Genomic DNA, 24,220 nt, shown 5'->3' on the forward strand with positions numbered 1-24,220 from the left:
TTGGAGGGACCCAGAGCTTCGTGATCAGCCCCTACTCTTCTCTGTCTTTACCCACTTTCTTTGCAATCTGTAGGGGAATGGGTTAACTCAACAGGCCTGGAGTGTTCAAACCCAAGAAAGGCCTATTTCCATGACTGGGTCTCGGGTGGCTTCTAGGAACTGAGCTCTTGCAATGTTCTGATGAAAGGGTTTTTGCAGGCAGGCTTGTGGCCTTGGACCACGCTGTACCAGCTTGTCTGGATGGTTTATACAAACAACGTGATCTGTAGTGAACACCTGCCTTCCTTCTGGGGATCTGGAGCTGCCCATGTGATTGACCCCCTATCAAAACCCTGGACCCTCAGGTTCAGGGCAAGCCCCCCCCACCCCCACCCCGGCTGGCAACACTTCACAAGTATCGTCACACATCATTGCTGGGGGAATTCCCATGTGACTCTACTGAGACAGGACACGTGGAAGCTTGTGCCTGGTGCCTTCCATGCTTCACTCCCGGAAACTTTTCTTTTCCCTTTGCTGATTTTATTCTCTATCTTTTTGCTGCACTAAACCGTAACCATGAGTGTAACAACTTCTGGGTCCTGTGAATCCTTCTAGCAAATCGTTGAGCCTGAATGCGGTCTTGGAGACCCCCGACACAAGACCTACATTCCCGTAACTTTAAACCCCACTAATAACTCCCACGTGTGTATCTCCAGCCCTGCTTTATCTAGACCGTTACGAACAATTGCCTGTTTCATTCTCCAGTTGATTTCTGACACGTCTAAAGCAAATTCTTGATTTTCCTTCTGTATTCCAAATGTATATCCTCCCTCACTGTTGCCTCAGAGAGTGGCCTGCCAGTGACCCAGGTGCTTTGGCCAGAAACCTGGGAGTCAGCCTTGACTCCTCACTCTGTCTTCATCAAATCGGATTCTCCCCACCCTCACCCCCCACATTCTTGAGATTCTAAACATCTCGTGCCTGCTCTCTCCCTTCCTTCTGCTTTTTTTTTTTCCTGTCATCATCTCTTAATAGCTCCTTGTGTCTTATCCTCTACCATGATTTGAAAAGACACGTTCCACCCCGCCTCCGGGGGCGGGGGGGGGGGAATGCCCCTGGGTGCGGGGGGAATAATGTGTCTATCACTGGTGTTTGCCCATCTCCATGATACAGCTATGGCAGCCCCAGATTCTGAGTCTCAAACCTTGGCCCTCTAATTCTGGGTCACTTTCTCCCTGTTTTTATTGCTTGTAAAGAAACACGAGTCAAAGCCCAAGATTTGGTGGGAGCTAAGGTCCAGTGCTTGAACAACACATTAAAACAGAATGTCACAGGGCACCTGGGTGGCTGTCAGTTAAGCGCCCGACTTCGGCTCAGGTCACGATCTCACGGTTCAAGCCCCGCGGTGGGCTCTGCGCTGACAGCTCAGAGCCTGGAGCCTGCTTTGGATTCTCTCTCTCTCTCTCTCTCTCTCTCTCTCTCTCTCTCTCTCCGCCCCTCCCCTGCTCATGCTCTGTCTCTCTTTGTCTCAAAAATAAACATTAAAAAAAATTTTTTTTAAATGTCCCAAGGCCTACGAAGACAATGGCTGGAATAAAACAAGCACCCAATAAATTTCATTAATATGTGATTAAGCGTGATTTATCTAGGATTTCTGGAGAAGGGAAATCTGCCTCCATTAGACTGAGGGGTTGATTTGGCCGTAGATGTTGCATTCTGGATTCACAAGCACCTGTTACACAAAGAGAAAAGATGAGTTCCATTTTCTATGGAGGCCTTCCTGGTCTATTTGCTGTATTTAGTACAAGGCCCAGATGCTCGGCCATTGTTCTCCATCCTGGGAAACTCCAATGAACTTCCTCCTATCCGACTGCACTTCAATCACAGCAGCACCTCTGTGTTTCTACAATGGCCCCTATAGTTCCCTACCTTGGAGGAGAGACTCTAAAATAATCCCCACGTCCGAGCATTCATGCCCTTATGTTACCCCCTTCCTTTGAGGGCAAGACCTGTGACTTGCACCTAACCAAAAGAATATGGCAAAAAGACAGGATGTGCACGATTGCATGTATGTGGTTTCTGTTTTATAAGATCTGTTATATAAGATTCTGTTATATCAGACTTCTGTCTTGGCTTTAAAAAAGTAAGATGCAATGTTGGGAGCTGCCTATGGAGAGGGCCACATAGCAAAGGACTTAGGGCAGCCTCCAGCTGACAGCCAGTAAGAAACTGAGGTCCTCGTTTGACAGCCTGCAAGGAACTAAAGGCTGAGCTTGGAAGTGGATCCTGCTCCAGTCAAGCCTCAAATGGGACCTGAGCCTTGGCCAACACCTCGATGACAGCATTCCAGAAGACCCATCTAAGCAGTGCTTAGACACAAACTTTGCGATAATGGCATATGCTGTTAAGTTTGTTGTCATTTGTCATGCAGCAACAGATTACTAATACACTCCACTCCGGATTCTTTGAGTGGATTGCTCCTTCTCATCCCTCCAGAATATAGCAGACATTGAGTTGACTGACCTGACACTCTTCCTCATATCTCATCCCTTGCCTGCTTCTATTGACAAGGACTGGGAAGCATAACACCTCATTCTCTCAGCCTTCCTGGCAACAAGGAATACCATGTGACACAATTCTGGTCCAGGAGATATGACTAATTTCATGGGCTGGCACTTCTAGGAAGAGCTTTTGCTCTACTGATAGAAAGAAGCAAATGTGGCTTTCCTTCTCTGGACGAGGGGGACCTAAAAGTCCACGTGTGCCAGTTCATACCTGACTGGAGAGCTCACAAACCTAAATACAATCCATACAATGGCCTGAGCCAGTCTGATTCTCCTCTGTAGAATTTGAACCTAGAAACTCTTAAATAGTAATAGAGGATGTTGTTACAAGTAATCTGAAGTTATAGAGGCGTGGTGACTGGGAGGCTTGCATAGGAATTCAATCTGGACTGAGAACAATGGAACAGATTCATTGCTCAACAAATATGAGCAACCACGTAAGAGAAAAGCTTCCTGACAACATTCCAGTCCTCATAGGCCCACCAGTAATTTCTGAAATTGGGTTATCTGAGATTCCCCCAGTGTTCTCTCAATTACTTTCAGGGGGTTTGTCTTTCTTATTAAAAGCCCTGACTATGGGGCCACCTGGCTGGCTTAGTTGATAGAGCATGTGACCCTTGATCTCAGGGTCGTGAGTTCAAGCCCCACATTGGGTGTGGAGCCTACTTTAAAAAAATGTTTAAAATCCCAATGATATATAAGACATTCACACCCTTTGAGAATAGTTCATCTGTAAATTACACTAAAGCCTGCCACCCTCCAATCTATCCTCCATAGTAACTGGCCTGCCCTCTAGGGTAACAAGGAATACATTTGTCCCTTTAGTGCAAGATAGCACTTCACTATCTACTAAAATACTGGAATTCTGTGGCCCTAAAGTTTCTCTTTTCCAAATCTGTTCTGGCCTCCCTCTTTTGCTTCCTGAAATCTGATTGGTCACTGACTCCTTCAGAGGATACTGTCTAAAATCCATCCCTGGACATGGAGTAATCTGGCTAGCCCTGAACATGGATGCTATTGCTCGAATCCTCTGAAATAATCTCACTAGTCCTTAGAACCAGGAAGCAATCACCTGAGTTATCGGAACTTCCAATGGGAAGGTCTGCTTCCCATCTGCCTGGATGAGCTAATAGTTTTCTTCCTTTTGGGTGATAAAACTGATTATTATTATTATTTTTTTTGGCCACCAGGAAACTCAAAGACAAATGATAAATACAGGAACAGGTACTACATAGGTCCAGCATATTTACCTTCTTATCCGTACCTTGATTTCCTGCCTATTTTTAGAAGCATTTTCCTAATTGTGATTCCTATTTCTAATTTAGCACCATTTTATGGTGTGATATATAAGCTTGCTGTGAATTGCCTCAAATCTCCCATGGGAGAAATGTGGAGAGGTGAGTATCATGAACAAAAAAGATTGGAAAGAAAAGAAAAAAAATTAAAGGAGATAGATGATTATCATTGTACCGAAAGGGATGGGAAAGGAATGAATGGAATGGAGAGAAATGCAATGGAGTGGAAAGGGATGGGATGGGATGGGATGGGATGGGACGGGACGGAACGGAACGGAATGGGTGGGGTGGAATTGAATGGAGTGGAGTGGAGTGGAGTGGAGTGGAGTGGAGTGGAGTGGAGTGGAGTGGGGTGGGGTGGGGTGGGATGGAATGGCAGGGGTGGAGCAGAAGTGAATGGAATGGAGTGGAGTGGGGTGGGGTGGGGTGGGATGGGACGGAATGGAATGGGTGGAATGGAATTGAATGGAGTGGAGTAGAGTGGGGTGGGGTGGGGTGGGATGGGATGGGATGGGATGGGATGGAATGGGTGGGGTGGAACTGAATGGAGTAGAGTGGGGGGGCTGGGGTGGGGTGGGGTGGGATGGGATGGGATGGGATGGGATGGGATGGAATGGGTGGGGTGGAACTGAATGGAGTGGAGTAGAGTGGGGGGGCTGGGGTGGGGTGGGGTGGGATGGGATGGGATGGGATGGGATGGGATGGAATGGGTGGGGTGGAATTGAATGGAGTGGAGTAGAGTGGGGTGGGGTGGGGTGGGGTGGGGTGGGATGGGATGGGATGGGATGGGTTGGGATGGGATGGGTGGGGTGGAACTGAATGGAGTGGAGTAGAGTGGGGGGGCTGGGGTGGGGTGGGGTGGGATGGGATGGGATGGGATGGGATGGGATGGAATGGGTGGGGTGGAACTGAATGGAGTGGAGTAGAGTGGGGTGGGGTTGGGAGTAGAGTGCAGTGGGGTGAGGTGGCATTGGATGGGATGGGATGGGTGGGGTGGAGTAAAAGTGAATGGAATGGAGTGGAGTGGGGTGGGGTGGGGTGAGGTTGGATGGAAACTGGAATCAGGGAATGGAGTGGAATAAATGGCATAGCATCCAAAAAATGTAAATGAAGAAATGGAATAAATAGAAAAATCATAATAGAAAGGAATGAAGAGGAAAAGAAGAGAATAACATAAACTGGCATGGAAAGGAGACTGACGACACGGAGTGCAGGATTACAACTGAATGGACAAGAGTGGGAAGGGAAGGCATTTGAGGAAAGGAAAGGGATGGAGAACAAGTGACAAAAAAGCAATATGACAAAGGGTAATTGGGAGTTCAAGAATGGCAATGCAGGCACAAAACTGGAATGCTGCAGAATCTAGAATGAGGAAATGGAGTTAAATGGAGTTCATACGATGGTGTGGAGGGTAAGGAAATGGGAAGGAATGTTGGGAGAGGACTTGAAAGCACGAAGTTAAATGGTTGGGAAAGTAACACAGGCGGCTGGAAGGGAGTGCCATGGAAAAGAATGACAGGAGCGGGTGGGAATAAAAAGAACAGAATGGGATCCAATGTGGAGGAATGGAAAAGGGATAAAAGAGGGCAGAGTGAAAAAATTGGAAACAGTAACATGGATTTAATGGAAGAGGGAGGCATGGGGGGAAAGGAAATACAGGGAGAAGAAGGAAATGAGTGAAAAGGAAAGGAAGTGAGTGGGAAAGTAGTGCTGTAGGATAAGAAGAAAGGGAATGCAGTGGAATGAACTGAAAGCCAGGCAAGGGTTAGTGTCCAAGTCAGTTAAGCGTCCAACTTCGGCTCAGGTCATGATCTCACGGTTCATGGGTTCGAGCCCCACATCAGGCTCTGTGCTGACAGCTCAGAGCCTGGAGCCTGCTTCGGACTCTGTGTCTCCCTCTCTTTCTGCCCCTCCCCAACTTGTGCGCTCTCTCACTCTCTCAAAAATAAATAAAAACATTAAAAAAAATTTTTTTTAAGTCTATAAAGAACTTACCAGACTCGACACCTGAAAAACAAATAATCCAGTGAAGAAATGGGCAGAAGACATGAATAGACATTTTTCCAAAGAAGACATCCAAATGGCTAACAGACACATGAAAACATGCTCAACCTGACTCATCATCAGGGAAATACAAATCAAAACCACAATGAGATACCAACTCACACTGGTCAGAGTGGCTAAAATTAACCACTCAGAAAACAACAGATGTTGTCAAGGAGGAGGAGAAAGGGGATCCCTTTTACATGGTTGGTGGGAATGCAAACTGGAGCAGACACTCTGGAAAGCAGTGTGAAGGTTCCTCAAAAAATTAAAAATAGAGCTACCCTAAAACTCAGCAATCACACTACTAGGAATTTATCCAAAGGATACAGGAGTGCTGATTCATAGGGGCTCATGTATCCCAATGTTTACAGCAGCACTATCAACAATAGCCAAATTATGGAAAGAGCCCAAATGTCCATCAACTGATGAATGGATAAAGAAAACGTGGTATATTTGTACAATGGAATACTACTCAGCGATGAAAAAGAATGAAATCTTGACATTTGCAACAACGTGGATGGAATTGAAGGGCATTGAGCTAAGTGAAATAAGTCAGTCAGAGACAGATATCGTATGTTTTTACTCACATGGGGAAGTTGAGAAACTGAACAGAAGACCATGGGGGAAGGGAAAGAAAAAAATAGTTATGAACAGAGAAAGAGGCAAACCATAAGAGACTTTTAAATACAGAGGGCACAAGGGGGTGGGGGAAATGGGTGATGGGCATTAAGGAGGGCACTTGTTGGGTGTTGGATGTTGGATGTAAGTGATGAATCACGGGAATCTACTCCCAAAGCCAAGGGCACACTGTATGTTAGCTAACTTGACAATTAATTAATTAATTAAAAATTTAAAACTAAAATGTTTAAATTCATAAAAAAAAAAAAAAACAGAGCTGAGTGTACACAGGGATACTGAACAGGAAGGAACGGGGTGATGGAAGCCAGAATGCATAGAAAGGATTACATGTATGAATGGGGAAGAGCAGGAATGACATGGGATGAGAACGAAAAGAATGGAAGTGAGCCCAAGGGATGGGACGGAAGCGGGGTGGACAGGAATAGAGTAGAAGGTAGCAGAACGTGGAAGAAAGGAATCAAGTGGAATTAGAAGGGAAAAGTGAACAAAACGTAATAGAAAGTAGTGAGAAAGAATGGGAGGGAAAGAAGCTGAGGGCGAGATGGAAAGGGGCACAATGGGATCACACGGTGGAGTGGGATGGAATCCACAGAGCGCGATGGGGTTCAGTGAGTGGGAAGAGAGGAAAAGGAATGGAATCGAATGAGTAAGAGAAACAGAAGGAATTTTATGGGAAGAATCAAGGGGCGCCTGGGGGGGCTCGATCAACTCTTGATTTCAGCCCAGGTCATGATCTCACGGTTCGTGAGACTGAGCCCCGCATCGGGCTCTGCGTGGCCTGCCGCTCTCTCAGTAAACAACTAAATGGATAGAAAAGAAACACGTGGTGTCGGAGTGTCCCCAGTACTGACCCCGTCTTGTTCACATCTGCAAGATGACCTCCCCGGGGGGGCTTACGTGTTCCATGCACCTTGGAAGTTAGCGTATCCCCCAAGCGAATGTGGGAAGGCTTGTTCTGATATTCCGTGTGGCTGTTTAGATAACTCGTAGAGATGACATAGTTTCTTCCCCACCCCCACGCCTCCTGGCACACAGGGGCACAGGTGGCAGCAAGAGGTCTGTTAAGCCTTAGACCCTTTGACCTCACTCTGTAAAATCCGTGGATGAAGATGAGGACTTTTGGAGAGCTGTTGTGCAGGTGCCTGGATTATCATCCACCCGATCCCCCCTTCTCAGTAAGTTACTCTGAATGAAAATCTGTGTAAACTGTATGGGGTCACCTGCTTTGTTTTCTGGTCTCAGAGTGCCTCCTCAGTTTGGGGATACATTCCTGCCCCCTCTCCGCCTTCTAACAGGTGGCGTGAAAACAAATGTGACAGAAACATGGAATGGAGTAAGACCAAGTCGACCGGAAAAGAAGAGAATGAAGTGAACTAGAACGTGATGGGATGGAACTGGAAAACGATTAAGGGAGAATTCTCTTGATAGTTTATCCCACAGACATTCCATCAAGGAGGAAGCAGCAGATTGGTGACAGCTCTTGACCTATCCAAAGATTCAGGGTGGCATAAAAGTACCTCATAGTGTGATTCTGCGTTTCCTTTCGGTAGAGTGGGGACCAATGGATCCAATGTAACTTCGGGCGATGGTTTTCTGGGGCCATGAGAATCGTTCTCGGGGGTTACTGATGGTGGCTCCTTCTGTGAGTGAATGGAGAGATCAGTTAGGGACCACGGGCACAGACTGCCTTAAAATCACAGTGTCTACAAAGCGTCAACTTGCATTCTTCAGTGACCCAAGAGAGGAACAGGTTTCACCAGGATCTTACAAAGAATCAGAAGTGAATGTAAGTTTAGGACCCAAGGCCCTGCCCCTGATCTAGAACTCTGTCTTTCCACCTGGCGACCTCTGCAACCTCTACTCCAAAATTTCCTTTGCACCCCAGCACGTGCCTGGCTGGTGCCACCTCATTTGCAATACAATTCAGAGCCCCGGAGGTGAAAGGAACACAGGAGGGGCCAGAGACCTGGAATCTGACCCAGCTGCCTCTAAAGCCTTGGGCTACTTTCTCCCCATCCCGGCCCTGCAATGCACAATTACTATGTACACAGGATGGTTTCTCAGACTTGTCCGATACAAAGTTCTCAGACTGTATTCCCTCTGCAGATTTTTCATATCAAGCCCAGCGGGGCCAACATACCTCATAAAACTGCTCTGGGGGAGCTGGTGGCAGCATCTGGGGGAAAAGAAAGTGGTGAAGAGGTCATGGGGCTTGGGATGGGGACCGCCCCCAGAAATTCCCAGAAACAGCTTTGGCCTCGGAGGCATTTACATCCCTCCTGACTCCCAGAGGAGCTCAAAGCTGCACATTGTCATGTTGAAGAGCTAGAAGACAAAGGAGAAGAGAGTCAGGGAGGATCTTGGGATCCCCAGAGAAGGCAGGGGAGGAGATGCAGAGACCCAAGCTAGCACTGGGTATCCTCAAGAGAACGTGCCTCACTCCCCAACCCAAGAGGTGGGACTGACACAGCCCTACTGGGCTGGGGATGAGCCAGGTAGTCAGGGGAGCAGGGAGGGGGACCTCTGGAGCATTGCTCACCTTTTTGACTCCAACCTGTCCTTGAGTTTTGGGTAAATTGGCATACATGGGGCTCAGCCAATCTAGAGAAAGGGAATACCAGCCCAGGGCTGGAATTAGGAAGAGATGTGGGGGAAGGGGCTGTTTTCCTAGGTCACTCCCATCCCCAGAAAGGTGGTGCAACAAACCTTCCTTCCTTTCTTCCCAGGACTACCTACCCATCACATCTTTGGTGAGCTTGACCTGGAAAAGTCCTGGAAATCTAGCTCTGGGTTAGAGTAGACCGTTTGATGAGATGGATAGGGACAGAAATCTAAGACCTAGCCCTAACTGTGCCAGGGGGTCCTCTGTAGCACGGGTTTATCCTTTATCCTTCCTGGACATGAATCTCCTTTCTGTAAAACCGAGCTGAACTAGACAGCGTCTAGGACTTCCATCCCATGGGGCCCATCCTTCCAGAATCCTAGGCCGGAGATGTCAAAGATGTTTCGTTTTGCCTCTGGTCAGCTCCCACCCATCAGTAGAGCGTGTGGGAAGCACAGTGCTGAGGTGGATTGTGAGGCTGGCTCTGGGTTCAGCAGGGATCAGCAATCCATCAGCAAAGTTTTCCAAGAGTGAGGAAGGAGACGATGGCAACTAACGCCCCCTTTTTGCTGTGGTTGTTGGAACAGACATAACTGCTCAGAGTTCTTGGCTCCAATCTCATGCGTGATCGTCACACTAGTGGCAAAGCTGGGAGCAGAGGCCCAGGCTCCCAATACTAGCTTCTTTCCCAGCCCCCACTGCTGCCCCGGGCATCAGCTATGAAGTCACTTACTGGAACAGGACTCTGCATGGGGCTCCTCCTCGGAGGTGGGTGTTGCTGCCTCCTGGATGGGGTCCTCTGCTTTTTCCCTTGAGAACCTGAAACCCCAAATCCCTCATTCTCGTGTGCCTCCAGTCCTTGCCATCTTCACAGGCCCTACCCATATCCCACGTCCATTCTTGGGCAATGTCCCAAACCCCTCGAGTTCCCCAGTTGCTACAGACACAGCTCAGCACCACGGTCAGCCACACTTCTGCCAGGCAGGCCCCCTGCAGGCCACACCTCCTACCCCATTCCCAGCTTTACCGTCTGGCATTTCTGATGTAGAGGAAACAGCCCAGCCCTGCGGACAGGGCAATGACAGCCAGGATCCCGATAGCAATGCCACCAATGGCTCCTGCAGACAGGGATGACTGGGGACCTGGGCAAGGAGAAAGAATCAGGACACTGCTCTTAAGAAGGAAGGGGCTCTGCTCTGGAGGCACAGGAGGGGGGCTTCCAGGATGCGATGGGGGTTCTTGGTTTCATTCTCTGAGCTTTCGTTTCTTCCTGTGCCAAATGAGCATGGCCATTCATAACCCTGTAGGCTTCTGCTGGGATTAAGTGAGATCCCACTTGGAAGAACCAGGGCCATGCCTGACACAGAGTAAGCACTTGGTGAAAGGCGATGATACGATCCGGTGATGATGATGCCAGATGCTGCCTTCCCCCAGGCTCTAAGCTCCGAGAGCCCTTTATATGTGATCTCGTTCAAACCCTACACCATCCCCATGACCATCAACCGGACTCACTGCTTCCTCCTCTGAGCCTCTGTTTCTCCATTCATCAAGAGGTCTTGAGGACACCTGGGTGGCTCAGTCGGTTAAGCGTCCGACTTCGGCTCAGGTCATGATCTCACAGCTCGTGGGTTCGAGCCCCACGTCGGGCTCCGTGCTGACAGCTCGGAGCCTGGGGCCTGCTTCGGATTCTGCGTCTCCCTCTCTCTCTGCCTCTCCCCTACTCATGCTCTCTCTCTCAAAAATTAAATAAGCATTTAAAAAATAGGAAAAAAAAAGGTCTTAACAAGACCAGAGGGTTGTTCTGAAGATTACATATGGTAGCTTGGGAAGGTACACTGGGTCCTCTGCTCAGCGACGACTAAAAACGTCGCTCCTGGCTTCAGACCCTAGGACAGGGCTCAGTCTCTCCTACCCAACAGAGATGCCAGCAGGCCCACCTCAGAGCCGGCTGGCTGGGGAGCTACCCAAGAAGTGTTTGCTGATACGGTATATGGAAAGGCTTGTTTCAAGCATGTGGTACAGGCTCAGCAAAGAATAATTCTCTTTGTTTAATAAACACAATATGCCAGGCACTGCCATAAACACTTTACGAATGTCGGTTCATTTTCAACAACCCTAGGATATAAGCGCGGTTATTATGTCTGTGTTCCCTACAAGTAATCAGAGGACCAGAGATGTTAAGCAGCACGCCCAGGGTCACACAGCTATCAAGCACCAGAGCTGGGATAGGAACCCTGGCTAAGAGCCACACCGTGTTGTCCCCTCGAGAACTCAAGACAGAAATACGGGGACCCGCTGCCAGTCACACCCAGTTGTGATTCGTGTGATTCCTATCATTAATAGAATTCCTACCTCACTCCTCCACCCAGGGGCTGTCTCCCAACTCACTGTACTGCTAAACAACTCTGGAAGGGAAGGCATCACAACCCCCGTTTACAGGTAAGGAAACTGAGGCTCAGAGCAGCCTGGAAGGGTTTCCCAGGGGGCGCACGGCTAGGGAGCAGAGGTTCTAGGCTGGGATCGAACAGCTCCACACTGGAAACCTGCCCACGCAGCACACTCCCTGCCACGCGAGAAGCCCAGATAGCTTCGGCCGGCATCAGGAAAAGCCACTTGGACCCCAGGGGAAGGGACGCTGGGGGACTCACCTACCACTCTGACCCGGACCGAGGCAGAGCGGGCCAGCTGGGTCAGCGGGTTGGAGGCCGTGCAGCCGTAGATCCCCTGGTGCTCCCAGGTCAGGGCCCGGATGATCAGCACCTGCCCCGCATGCACAGCGGTGGACTGTTCAAGGGTCCAGTGAAACTCAGCGCCCGGCTGGGACTCCGCCCGGCACCGCAGGGTCAGGCTGGAGTTGAGCTCGGCCTCCACGGTGCCGACCACCCCGGGCGCAGACCCGCTGGTGATGTCCACTCGGTCAGGGCCGTCTGTGTGCAAAGCCAAACATCACGCCTCCACCCTCCACCGGTGAGTTTTCCTGTCCTGCTGCCGCGTCCCACAAGCATGAGCCCTAAACTTCCAGAACCGTCACCGTTCTGAGGGACTTTCTAACCGAACAGCAAATAGCCCTGTTGCAATATTTGAATTTACACCCGTGTATCCCCAAAGGTAGAGAGAGATGCTTGTGGCTTTGCCCCGTGAAGCCAGAAGGAGAGCCTGGGACAGGTGCCTGGTACGGGAAGGGAAGGAAAGGAAACGAAGGGAAAGGGAAGGAAACAAACGCAATGGCTGTTGAGTTTCTCACGCTAACTGAGAGTTGAGTCTTTGTCTTCTTTAAACGACAGCCTACCGACCGGGCCACCCGGGTGCCCTGAGTCTTTACCTTATTTACATTAATGTGACAGGTGCCTGGGTGTGGCCCAGTTGGTTAAGCGGTTGAGAGTCTGACTTCTACTCAGGTCATGGTCTCACGGTCTGTGGGTTCGAGGCCTGCGTGGGGCTCTGTTGTGCCGACGGCTCAGCCTAGATCCTGCTTCAGATTCCGTGCCTCTCTCTCTCTCTCTCTCTCTCTCTCTCTCTCTCTCTCTCTCTCTCTGCCCCTCCCCCCCTCATCTCTTCCTCTCTTTCAAAAATAAAATAACGTAAAAAAAATTGTTTTAATAAATTAATGATGAACCACTGGGAGGAAGGATGGAAAGAGTTTTGAGTTGTTACGCTCCTAGAAAAGAGGACAATCCTGCCCTCACCCCCGCCCAGGAATCCTTTGATATCCCCCCCCACCCCCACCCGCATCTGAACCGCCTGGCTACCAGGATCCCTCACGGTCTTCCAATCCTGGCATCAGATCCTCCCCAAGGCAACCAGAGGGGACTTCCTAAGTGCAAATTTGACACTATCCCTCCCCCACTCAGAACCCTCCATGGCTCCCCAGTGTCCTTAGGGCAAAGGCCATGGCTGAGGGGCTCGTTCACAATCTCACCCTTGCAGACCCCTCCAGCCCCACCGCCCACCTCTCCACACCTTCCACTCCCAATCCAGAAATAACATCCTGCTTGCATCTTCCATCTCTCTCCTGTTCCGTCTTGCCTCAGAGCCTTCGCACATTCTCTTCCTTCTCTGGAATGCCCTTCCCGGAGCCTGCTCTTCCTAGATAACTTGCCCGTCCTTTGGATCCCATGGTAGACACATCTCACCACGAGCCTTCCCACACGACCCCCCCTCCCCCGCCAGACTTTGGGGGCTTCCCTCGGGTTCCCCAAACACCGTGGCCCCACGGCAGCACTTTGCACGCTGTATTTTCTTTGCCTGACGATCGACCTCCCCATCCCAAGCAGGCTGTGAGCTCGAGAGGTCGTTCTCGTCACTTATCAAGCACCCGACATGTTGCTCGGCAGAGAGGGAGAACAAAATAGCAATTTTGGGTTTCGTGACGGCGGCGGGAAGGGAAGAAGACGACAGCAGTGTGTGTGACCTCTGTCCCCCCCCCCCCGCCTGTGTCCCCCGTTACTTAGCACGAATAAACGTGGACCCTACTTTCTCTCCCTGCAGGAACCTCTTCTCCACCTCAGCTCAGGGCTGCTACACCATGCGAGTAGCTCAGGCAAAAAAAAAAACCCGCGGGGTCAGGCCCTTTGTCTTTTCACTCAGTGCCGACAGCGGCAAATCCTCGTGAGTTCCATATTCAAAATGCATCCACGGTCGCACCGCTTCTCACCCCCACAGCTGCCCCCTGGCCCAGGTCCGTCACCTCCTGACGGACAGCCGTGGCCACCGGGAGGAGGCGCCTCGCAGGCTTCCGACGGCAGCGGTTTCAGTAACGGAGGGCCCAACCTCTGTGCCCTGGAATCCACTGCCGGCCCTCCCCACGGGCTGCCCCCTACTTATACCTGGGTGTGTCGGGGAAACTGAGGCAGACCCCTTCCTGGGAGACATGGGACTCTCCCTACCGCCTTGACAATGTTCCTTAGGCTGCACGGTGCTCTCTGTACTTCTACCCAACCCCCTCTACCCCACCCCTGCCCTCCCCTCCCCTGCTTGCTCAGGGTCAAACACCTCACCCACTGGCTCCCCCAGCCCTCACAGCCCCCTCCCTTCTTTTGTGCACAGGAGCACTCATCCTACCAAAATCCTCGCCCGTGTCACCCCTTTCGTCCTACCCTGGGGTCTGCCTCTCCAAGGACCCGAACTTTCTAAACCTCCTCCTCCCCCGCTTCACCCCCGCCCCCCATAGACAAGGGCCTAGGACACTCTGGGAAAACCTAGGTCTAATCCTCTCCTCTCTCCACTCAGAGCCTTCTGTGGCTCCCAGTGTCCTCACCACGGCTCACGGGGCCCTGCATGATCTGCCCCCAGCCCTACAACCTCCTGACCTCTTCCATTCCATCCGCCCCAGTTCACCTGTCTGGTTGCCTTGGCCAGCTCGGGTTCCTCTGCCCACTTGTCACCACCCACCTCGCACGCTGCTCCCTCCCCCTGGCGCTCTCTTCCCTTAGCTGCCGACAAGCTTCTGCAGGAATGCCACCTCCTCAGGGAAGCCTGCCCTGACTACCCCAGCTAAGACTGCAAGGCCTTCCCCTCCCGGCCTTCCCTGCCCCTCTCGCTGCCTCCTGGTTCTCCTTAGCCCCACGGCGGTGACACAACACATCTGTCCCCTGCTTAGCTGTTTAAGGTTTGTCTCCCCACTAGAATAGAAGCCCCACCAGGGCTGGTGCTGCGTCCTGTTGGGTGCCGAGACAGGGCTGGCACACAGCAGGTATTCGGTGATTGTGGAATAAATGGCTAGAAGGAAGAATGGAAAGGGAGGGAGGGAAGGAGGGAGGGAGGAGGACAAGGCCCAGCCCGGGTGACTCACAGCTCATGGCGAGCCTGAAGGGCTCGCTTCGTGCCCGGCTGCCCCAGTTCCAGACCTCACACTCATAGGGTCCTGTGTCGTCCCGCCGGAGGCCGTGGATGACCAGGCTCCTGTTGTCAGCCGACAGCACCAGGTGATCGCTGGGCAGGAGAGCCTGGCCCCTCAGGAGGCACAGGACTCCAGCCCCCTCATGGGGGGTCTGGCAGGTCAGGGCCACGGAGCTGGCATTTTCCACGAGATTCAGGCTTGGGGGCACAATGTGAGGCTTGGTCAGCGTTTCTGGAAACACAAAGAGACACGGGTAGGGGTCAGAGACCCCTTCCCTAGTCTCCAGCCCAGGCGGGGGGCCCTTGGGGGCTTTCCAGTGATACATGTGTATGTCTTGTGTGTGTGTGTGTGTGTGTGTGTGTGTGTGTGTGTGTGATTGCGTGATACGGGTGCTGCGGGTGTCGTGTAACAATTGCGAGGACGTGATGGGTTTTGTATGTTTGGTGAGGGTGTGGTCTACGGACGCGTCTCGTGTGCACGTCTGTGTCCGCTGCATGCGTGTGTCGTATTTGTTGTGTGACTGCGAGGCATTGTGAGTTTGTATCGTGTACGTGGGCCTTCTGCATGTGAATGTACGCGGCGTGTGTCATTGTGTGGTGTGCACACGCTTTGTGTATGACTGTCGTGTGTGCCTGTAGCTACGGAGTATGTATATCGTGTGTCAGCTGTGTGCACGTCATATGTTTCGTGTGTAGGTTATACGTTGGTTGCATTGTGTGTTATGGGGATCGTATGTAAATTGCGTGTATTGTGCACAGCTGTGCGTATGTGGTTATTATTTATGCATGTGAGACTCTGTGTGAGATGTGTGAATATTGTGTGTTTGTATGGACAGAGAATCAACGCCCGCCCCTCTCCCCCAACTTTCAGAGAGAATCAAATAATGGACAACCCATAGACAGCCAACGAGGTCTTGGGGAGGACGGGTCAAGCCAGGAGCCAGGACCTTCCCTGTGGTCAGAGCCCTATTCTGCCACCAGCCACACGAGAAGTCCCCACTCCTCTGGGTCCTTCTCAGCCTCTGGGATACTGGTATAGCTCTGATTCTCAGAGGAACAAAGGAGAGGAACAGGAAGAAGCAGCTCACCAAGGACTCGAACTGTAAGAGCACCCAGGCGAAGCAGGTGGGTAGCACCGTTGGATACCAAGCACCTGTACGTGCCTTCATGTTCCCGGGACACAGCTTGGATGGCGAACGAACTCATGGTGGGAGGTGGGATGGAGTCATAGGGGAGAAACCAGGTATAGGCGGGGGGAGGATGAGACTGTGTTTCCACGGAGAAGGTCACAGTGGAGCCCTCTATCACTTCAACTACCTCCCCTCGGGATACGCCAGACTCCAACTTGATTTCAAAGGGGTCAGGACCATCTGGAAGGACAAGAACAATCATAGCAGCAACAACAGCTCAGCAATGGCTGATTGCAATGGTGGGTCTGGCCAGCAGTTCTGCGCAGGAAGAGAAAGAGGGAGGCAGGAGCAGAGACACAGAGGAGGGCCGAGCAACATGTAGCCACAGAGGGACCCAGAGAGACAAGGGTGGTTCGGAATTGCCTCAAGACACATGAGCTCGATCCCTGGGCTCAAATGTTAGATCCGCTGCTCATTTGGAGTGTGATTGTGGACAACCTACTTCCAATCTAAGCCTCATTAAATGGGATCGTACAGATAAAGCAGAAGGATCTGGGGTTTGACAATGGGTCGATGAACATCAGCTGTAAGGAGAATCAGGCTGGTAACGGATGCCAGCCAGATCCCACTACCCACGTCTTAGCCAACCTTTCCCACCCCCAGCCACGACAGCTACAATCCACCCTTTTACCCCATCCCCCAAATCAGCTGATCTGACAGGTTGTTGCCAGACCCTGGCTGGCCAATCAGATTTGTTCTATTAGGACTTTGGGCGTGGAATCTCGATGGGTGTTTTAGGTATGAAGGCAGGGATCAGAATGAGAGCCTTGTTTTCTGTGCTCGCATCTCTGAATCTACGATGAGTCTGGGGTCCCCGGGGGGGGGGGTCCCAAACATAGACAGAACGACATCCTTCTCACTTTGGATGGTGGTAAGTGGGTTGGCATCAAAGGTGAGCTGGACTGCAGCTGGCAGACTCCACATGGTCAAAAGTGAGGCTGGTGGGGAAGAGAGAAGAGGCATTCAGGGAGGGAGAGGCGGGTTGGCAGTATCCAGTTATGGTCGTCATAAATGGAGGGAGGTCAGGGTCATGGACATGACACTTCATCCCTAGAGGCTTGACTCCTCTCCACTACTTATTGACCATGTGCCTTGTGGCATGAGTTTAATCTTCTCGAGACTCAATTTGTCCATCTGCACCATGGGCATCCCATCACCTGCATCCTAAGGTTGTCGTGAAGTGGTAATGAATACTGGTAACCTTTAATTCGGCCCCCTGAGGGTCACTGTGCTCTTTCCGATGATGCTCATCCTGACGGAGGGACATGACCAGTCTCCTCATTCCACACTCCAGAAGGAAAGAGATGCTCGGGGAGGTGGAGTCACTTTCCAAGACCGTTATAGTGAGCGGCAGAAGACAAGACTGAACGTGGCCTGCCAGTCCCTAAACTGTGTTCTCAACACCGCGTGACTCCTGTCAGCCCAGGGATGGGCACAGAGCCTATCCCCTCACAAACCGGAACCTCTATTACCTCGGATGGGGGAAACTAACCTCTGGTACTCTTGCCCTCAGGGAGAGATTTCCCTAGCAAGGGGAGGCAAGGGGAACCCGGAGTTGTCCGATTTCCATTTGGCCATTCGACACAGTTTCAAGACTGGAAGAGACTGTGGGGATGAGTGGGGACCCCCCTCCCCCCACCCCAGCAGCCATGCTTAGGTAAGCTGACCTTGACGTCCCACGCCCCACCCCTCTCATCTGCCCAATCAACAGAGGCTGGCAGCCATGTTTCTCTCCAGCCCTCAATGGACCCCAGTCTGGCTCAGGCACGGCCCCATTCCCTGCTGAGTCAGCGGTGAAGGGCATGAGCTCTTAGGATATCTGGAAGCAAATACTGATTCTGATGCGTCCTGGCTCCACGATCACGGGCACGGGGCTCTCTTTGCGAGCCCCAGTTTCTCCAGCAGCAAAATGGGGAGGATAGAACCTAGTCCGTCGCGTTGTTGTGGGGTTCGATATCAGATGTCATGTGCCTAAAACGGTTCATAGGAAGTGTTCAGTCACTATTATGATTATTTCCTAAGTTTGCATTTTCTGCCTGTGGACCCAGAGCCTGACTGCCTTCCCTTGAATCCCAGCTTTGCCATTGCTTTGTTTGGCGAGTGATGTCCTCTGAGTCTCAGTTTCCCCATCTGTAAAATGGAGTAATAATAGTTCCCACTTCATAGAACTGTCATAAAAGAAATCCTGAGAGTGCAGTCATCGACGGTGGGCCTCATCATACCCATTTGAGATCAGCCTCCCTCTGCAGACAGCCTTTACCTGGCCCCTTCCCTCCTGCCTCCTCCCTACAGGGTCTTGCCTTCTGTGCACAGGGGGGAAGCAAACTTTGCAGAGAAGCTGGTGACTCTCAGCCCCTCTTGGGACCCCGGAGCCCCTTGCACCCTGCCAGGGTCAGCCAGAGGGAAGAGCCGGCCTCAGGGCCACACGGAAAAGCCGGGCTGAGTTTTGCACACCACCCGTTGAAAAGTCATTCCTTTGCCTCCAAAATGCTTATCAAAATATTCTAGCTCAGAGACCCTTTAAGCATAAATTTCATATCCGTCCCCTGGTGTGACCTGTCTGTCCGCTGTGTTCCTACCTCTCTTTTGCTGGGTCTCTCTCTCCACGACTCCCCAAGTCTATTTCTCTGTGTGTTCGTACACTTTCCTTCCTGTCTCTTTGTCCTCTGTCTCCCTCTCTCCTATCTGCCCCTCCCTGTTTTCCCCTCTGCTACAGTTTCTACTGTTATTTTCACTCTTTGCCTCTCTGTCCTTCTATTTCTCTCTGGGTCTCTGGTCCTGTGGTCCCAACTCCATTCCTTTCTGTATGTATGGCATTATCTCTGGTGTCTCTCTACATTTGTCAATCTCTTTTGTATTTATTTCTGTGTGCCTATTTCTCTTTGTATCTTTTTTTGTACACACACACACACGCACGCACGCACGCACCAGCCCCATCCACATCTGAATGGAACAGTACACTCACCTATAAGCAGGATTTCTGCCCAGTGGTGGCCCCTTAAGTCAGCGAGTCCCATGGATTCTGGTACCTGATCGACGTGCCCCAACTTGCACACACAGACACCGTCTTCACTCCAGCTCCCCCCTCCAGCTCCCTCTTCCTCCCCCTCTGCCCTGCTGCAAACTCACAGGCACTATGATGGTGACAGCAGCTCCCAGGACAGACAGGCGTGGTGGCAGGAAGGAACTTTGGACCCACCTCCACCCTCCAGCCCCAGGGCTCTCTTTCCTTCCTCTGCACAGCACAGACAGCAAGAGCCCCAGAAATCCTGGGGTTTCTCCCAAGGTGGAAGAGGGGAAAGAAATCCCTACCCTTTGGCCCTGAGTCCTTTGAGAATCATGTCTCCCTCTTCCTGAGACCCCCCCCCCCCCGCCTCTTTGCCAGGACGGGGAAGCAATCCAGGGAGAAGGGGTACCAGGGAGCGACAATAAGAGAATGTTAAGAGTTAAGGGAAACAGGAGCCAAGATAATGATAGTCAATCGTAATGATAACAAAAACAATCACGGCGGCTTCTGTTTGTGAAGACCTTAGGACAATCAGGCTCAGTGCCAAGCTCACCACGAGCAGCCTGGAAATATTCAATGAGCTGAAATGATACTGGTCATAAATAAAAAGCTGGGAGCACAGAATGAACTGGGTTGGGAGGGCCCCAGGGGGTGTCTGACCCAGCCTGGGTGGGGGGGGGCGGCGAGGAGGCAAGGAGGGCTTCCTGGAAGAGGAGACATCTGAGCTGAGAACTGGGGACACAGTCAAGGTTCAACGTAGGGGAGTTACATTTTTTTTTTTTACTTCCCTGCGGGCAAGACAAGCTGTTGGTCTTTGAGAGCACGTAGACCAAGATTTAGTGTCATCGACTGGGTTAGGGAATAACCATTAACGAGCATCAACTCATGTATCCATTCATTCACTTCCTTATTCATCAACAAACATGCCTTGAACTCTTCTGTGATGATCCCTGTGCTTAGTAGCGTTGGGGACACAGCGGTGGCCAACGCATCCCCAGCCCTGCCCACATGGGCTCACAGTCCGGCAGAATAGATGAACTTGTTCCCCATCTGTGCCAACCCAGCACGGGCGGGGCTGGGTTGGGGGAGCCCGGAGGAGGCACGTGACCCGGTCTGGAGGTCAGGGAGGGCTTCCTGGAAGAGAGGCCATCAAACCTGAGACCTGGAAGATGCAGGGGTGGGTCAGGGGAGAGTCTGGCAGGCGGAGGGGCGGCATGTGGGAGGTTGCTGAGTTGGCGGCAAGGAAGGAAGTTCAGGCGGCTCCAGAAAAGAGGAAGTGAGAGGGTGGGCGGTGCAGGTGGTGGTTAGGAAAACTCTAAAGCCACGACTTAGGGCACGAGAGGCACCTTGGCATCACGGAAGATCTCAGTCACCCGGCTACCTCCGCTCGCTGCCCGCCTGGGTCTCATTCATGCCACAGGCAGTCACCAAGCATCTGCTTCAGGGAAGCACGAGGCTTAGCAAACTGGCTCTGGAGGTTCGAAACCTGGCCCCTCCGCCGGCCACGTGTTCAGCCCTGAGCGCGTCGATCCCCCGCCCTCGTGACCCCTGTCCTCCGCTGTAAGACGGGGCGGGGAGGGTTCAGCCTCTCCGCCCTCCACGCCGCAGCTGTGCCTTGCCGGGAAGGGGATGTCACCTCTGTGATCTTCCGTATCCCAGCTGCAGACGGAGACAATGACTTACGGCCGGGCAAGCGCTTGGAGCAGAGCCCGGCACAGAGCAAGCCCTCGGTGGGCGTGGGTCTCCACTAGGCGTCGGGACAGCAGCCCCTCTGTGGAAGTGGGCACCCACTCCGTCACTCGACGCCCGCACCCTGAGCACCTCCTGGGCTTGCTCTAGGTGCTCGGCACAAAATGCACAGTGCAGACACAGACCATACGCGACAAGCATACGAAACAGGTACGTCACGCGGCATATCAGGAAGTGATTCGGCGACGGAGACAGGAAGAGTCAAGCAGGTTAGGGGATATTATTATCCCATCTCGTCGCCCACCACACCGACGCTCACGGAGGGGAGGTGACTTAGCTCTCGCCTAAAGTCACAGGGCCTATCGGGCCACAGGCTCTGATCCACCTGGCTCTTCACCTCCACGTGTCCTGCCTTCCAAGGTCCGAAAGTGGCTCCTGGCCACCTCCAGCCCCGTCTCCTCTGTACACGCAGATGGACGCCGGTGGCCACATCACCCTACCGCACCCCCGGTGCCTGGGGCTCCCTGTGCTGAGCGCACCTGGGGCACCTGAGTCGGCATTCAAGGCCTCCGTCTGCCCATCCTGTTCTGACCTGCAATCCGCTCCTCAGCCAGGCTTCCCTCCGGATTCCGCTGCCCAGTGCCCCCCACCGCCCCGGGCCGGAGACCCTCGCCTCTCCCTCCCCTCCGCCCCACCCTAGAGGACAGAGCCACCACTGGAGTGGACTTTCCCGAATCTGCCCCTTCACACAGGGCTGGGGTTTTCTCTCCCAAAATCCCCCACCCCCCTTCCCCATGGCAGGTTCTGTGTTTTCCTGCTCCAACAAGAGAGAGGAACTTCCTGGGCCCCTCCCTGGAACAGAACTTCTACTTGGTCTCTGACAGGTGCAAATAAATCCAGGGCCCTGCTGCCCCCACACCCTCACCTGCCAGACTCACGCAGGCTGGCCCCAGGCTGTGTCTTCCCAAGCATGACCTCGACTGACCTCCCAGCCCGTACTGTCTCTCTATGGCTCGCGCCCACCTTCCCTGGGCAAACATTTATCTGGGCCTACTATGTGCCAGGCACTTTTTTTTAGGTGCTTGGAGCACACACCAGCAAATGAAACAAATACAGATCTCTGCCCTTAAAGAAATCACTTTTATGCAAGGATGGGGAGGGGCAGAGGGAGGCAGGCAACGAGCAGGACACCAACGGGGCCTCTGGGTGGCTCAGTCGGTTGAGCATCCGACTTTGATTCCAGCTCAGGTCATGATCCCAGAGTCATGGAACCGAGCCCTGCATCAGCCTCCATACTGAGCATGGAACCTGCTTAGGATTCATTCATTCTCTCTCTCTCTCTCTCTCTCTCTCTCTCTCTCTCTCTCTGTCTCCCTCTGCCCCTCTCCCCTGCTCGCACTCTCTAAAATAAAAATGTATAAAAAAATACATAAATTTAGTTAGAGGGCGCCTGAGTGGCTCAGTCGTTAAGCATTCAACTTCGGCTCAGGTCATAATCTAGCTCATGGTTCATGAGTTCCAGCCTGCGTCAGGCTCTGTGCTGACACCCCAGCGCCTGGAGCCTCCCTCGGATTCTGTGTCTCCCTCCCTCTCTGCCCCTCCCCGCTCACACTGTCTCCCCCTCAAGAATAAACATTAAAAAAAAAAATTTTATTACTTAAAAAAAAAAAAAAAGCAACCCCTACAGGTCAGAGTCAGTTTGCTAGTTTAGGAACAAAAACTTATTTTGCATAACACGGGTTAGAAAAATCTTGCTGAGTATATAGAGGCGTGGAAGAGACAAGAAAAGAATCCCAAGAAGAAAATAGAACCAAACTCCAACAATAAAGTCCCAGGGACTTTATTTATTGGAATGATCTTTTTCTCTTGATGTCTTTTTCTTTCTTAAATTTTGGGCATTTCACCTTCAACCAATAAGCCTCAACCCTAGCTGTACATCCGTCTTGGTCTGTTTCAGCTGCTATAGCAAAACACATACCGGGAAGATTATAAACAACAGAAATATATATCTCATGGTTCTGGCGGGTGCAGCATGGTCAGGTTCTAGTGAGGGCCCTCTTCCTGGTTCTCACCGTGTCCTCACACGGTGGAAGGAGCTCGGGATCCCTCTGGAGCCTCTGATCCCATTCAGGAGGCTCTGTCCTCCTGACCTCATCACCTCCCGAAAGGCCCCACCTCCCAACGCCATCACCCTGGGAGGTGGGATTTCAACCTATGAATTTGCAGGGGACACACACATTCAGCCCACAGAGCAATACCTGAGACGGTGATGTCGGCGTCCACGCTGCTGTGTGAGCTGGAAATGGAGTTTGAGGCCCTGCAGGTATAGACCTCCGAGACCCTGGAGAGACTGGAAATGAAGAGGGTCCGGCCATCAGGCCCAGGGATCCCACTGATGTTCCGTATGTACCGGGCAAGGGGCTGGGAGTCAGCCAAGCAGAGTAGGGGGACGTTGGAACCAATCACTTGGGTGAAGTTGGGTCTGGTGAGGTCATGGTGGAGTGTCAGGGCCACCTGGACCGAGAGAAAAACATCCTAGTTGGGAAAGTATGGAAAACAAGGACCACGATTCCCACCAGACTGGGCATTTAGTTCAGGGCTGTAAGTTCCACACATTGAGGGCGGCGTGCAGTCACATAACCTGGGAGTTTGCCCCATGAATGAATGAATGAATGAATGAACTATTGCAACCACCCCTTCACTGTGGTGTCTGCGTCCCTCACTGCCCCTAGCGAGACTTCAGCTCCGTGAGAACAGATGCTTGTCTGTTATGTCCGCTGCATTGCCTGGGCTAACGTTCAGCATAGAGCGGGAGCTCATATCGTTCAAGAGAGAAGGAGCGGAAAGAGGGGGAGAAACCTGGGTTCAAGTTCCTGCCTTTACTCCTAACGCTGTGAGATCTCGGCTGAGCCCCTCCCCGTTCTTGACCTCGGTTTTGTTGTTTGTAGAAGGAAGGGTATCTTCGAGTCCTTTCAGTTCTGCAAATATTTGTGTTCTAAGGACTGGAATTTCTGGGAGATTGGAATCCTGTGGTCTACATCTGACCTCGAACTTTAGGTAGGACGAGTCTGAAAGTCCCTAATTTGTTACATAATAAAGGCTCCGTAAGTGCCTCTTAAATAAATACATGGTGAACGAACTTGTGAGAGAACGAGTACTTACGTACCAGGCTTTGTTCTAAGTTCTTACGTGAACCGACTCTGCTCCTCACAAGGACCCATGGAGGTAGACACTACTGTGACTTCCACCTTTCTGATGAGGACACTGAGGCACGGAAAGGTGACGTAGCTTGCCCAAGGTCACCAGCTCAGAAAGAGCAGAGCATGGATTTGAATCCAGCCAATCTGTAGAGCCCTTGCTCCATCTACACG

At 51.9% G+C, this 24,220-nt stretch overlaps 1 protein-coding gene across 6 annotated transcripts; it reads right to left on the minus strand.

The window, feature by feature from the left end:
• Nucleotides 1-1,459: 1,459 nt before the first annotated feature.
• On the minus strand, nucleotides 1,460-16,376 carry CEACAM20 (CEA cell adhesion molecule 20). Of its 6 annotated transcripts, XR_008293452.1 has the most exons (10): nucleotides 16,052-16,376; nucleotides 14,917-15,195; nucleotides 11,774-12,052; nucleotides 10,153-10,267; nucleotides 9,859-9,944; nucleotides 9,063-9,124; nucleotides 8,796-8,848; nucleotides 8,664-8,699; nucleotides 8,041-8,163; nucleotides 1,460-1,711 (listed from the first exon to the last, which is right to left on the minus strand). XR_008293452.1 is itself a non-coding variant. In XM_053210015.1 (9 exons), the coding sequence occupies exons 1-9, from the start codon at nucleotides 16,353-16,355 to the stop codon at nucleotides 1,658-1,660; spliced, it is 1,338 nt and encodes a 445-aa protein (XP_053065990.1). In that variant the 5' UTR covers nucleotides 16,356-16,376; the 3' UTR covers nucleotides 1,460-1,657. The 6 variants fall into 6 exon arrangements, 3 of the variants coding, with proteins under 3 accessions (XP_053065990.1, XP_053065989.1, XP_053065991.1); XM_053210015.1 differs by lacking the exon at nucleotides 8,796-8,848; XM_053210016.1 differs by lacking the exon at nucleotides 1,460-1,711 and having other exon boundaries at nucleotides 8,021-8,163.
• Between the last annotated feature and the right edge of the window lie 7,844 nt (nucleotides 16,377-24,220).

This window comes from Acinonyx jubatus, chromosome E2 (genome assembly GCF_027475565.1).
Source record: "Acinonyx jubatus isolate Ajub_Pintada_27869175 chromosome E2, VMU_Ajub_asm_v1.0, whole genome shotgun sequence".
Taxonomy (NCBI): domain Eukaryota; kingdom Metazoa; phylum Chordata; class Mammalia; order Carnivora; family Felidae; genus Acinonyx; species Acinonyx jubatus.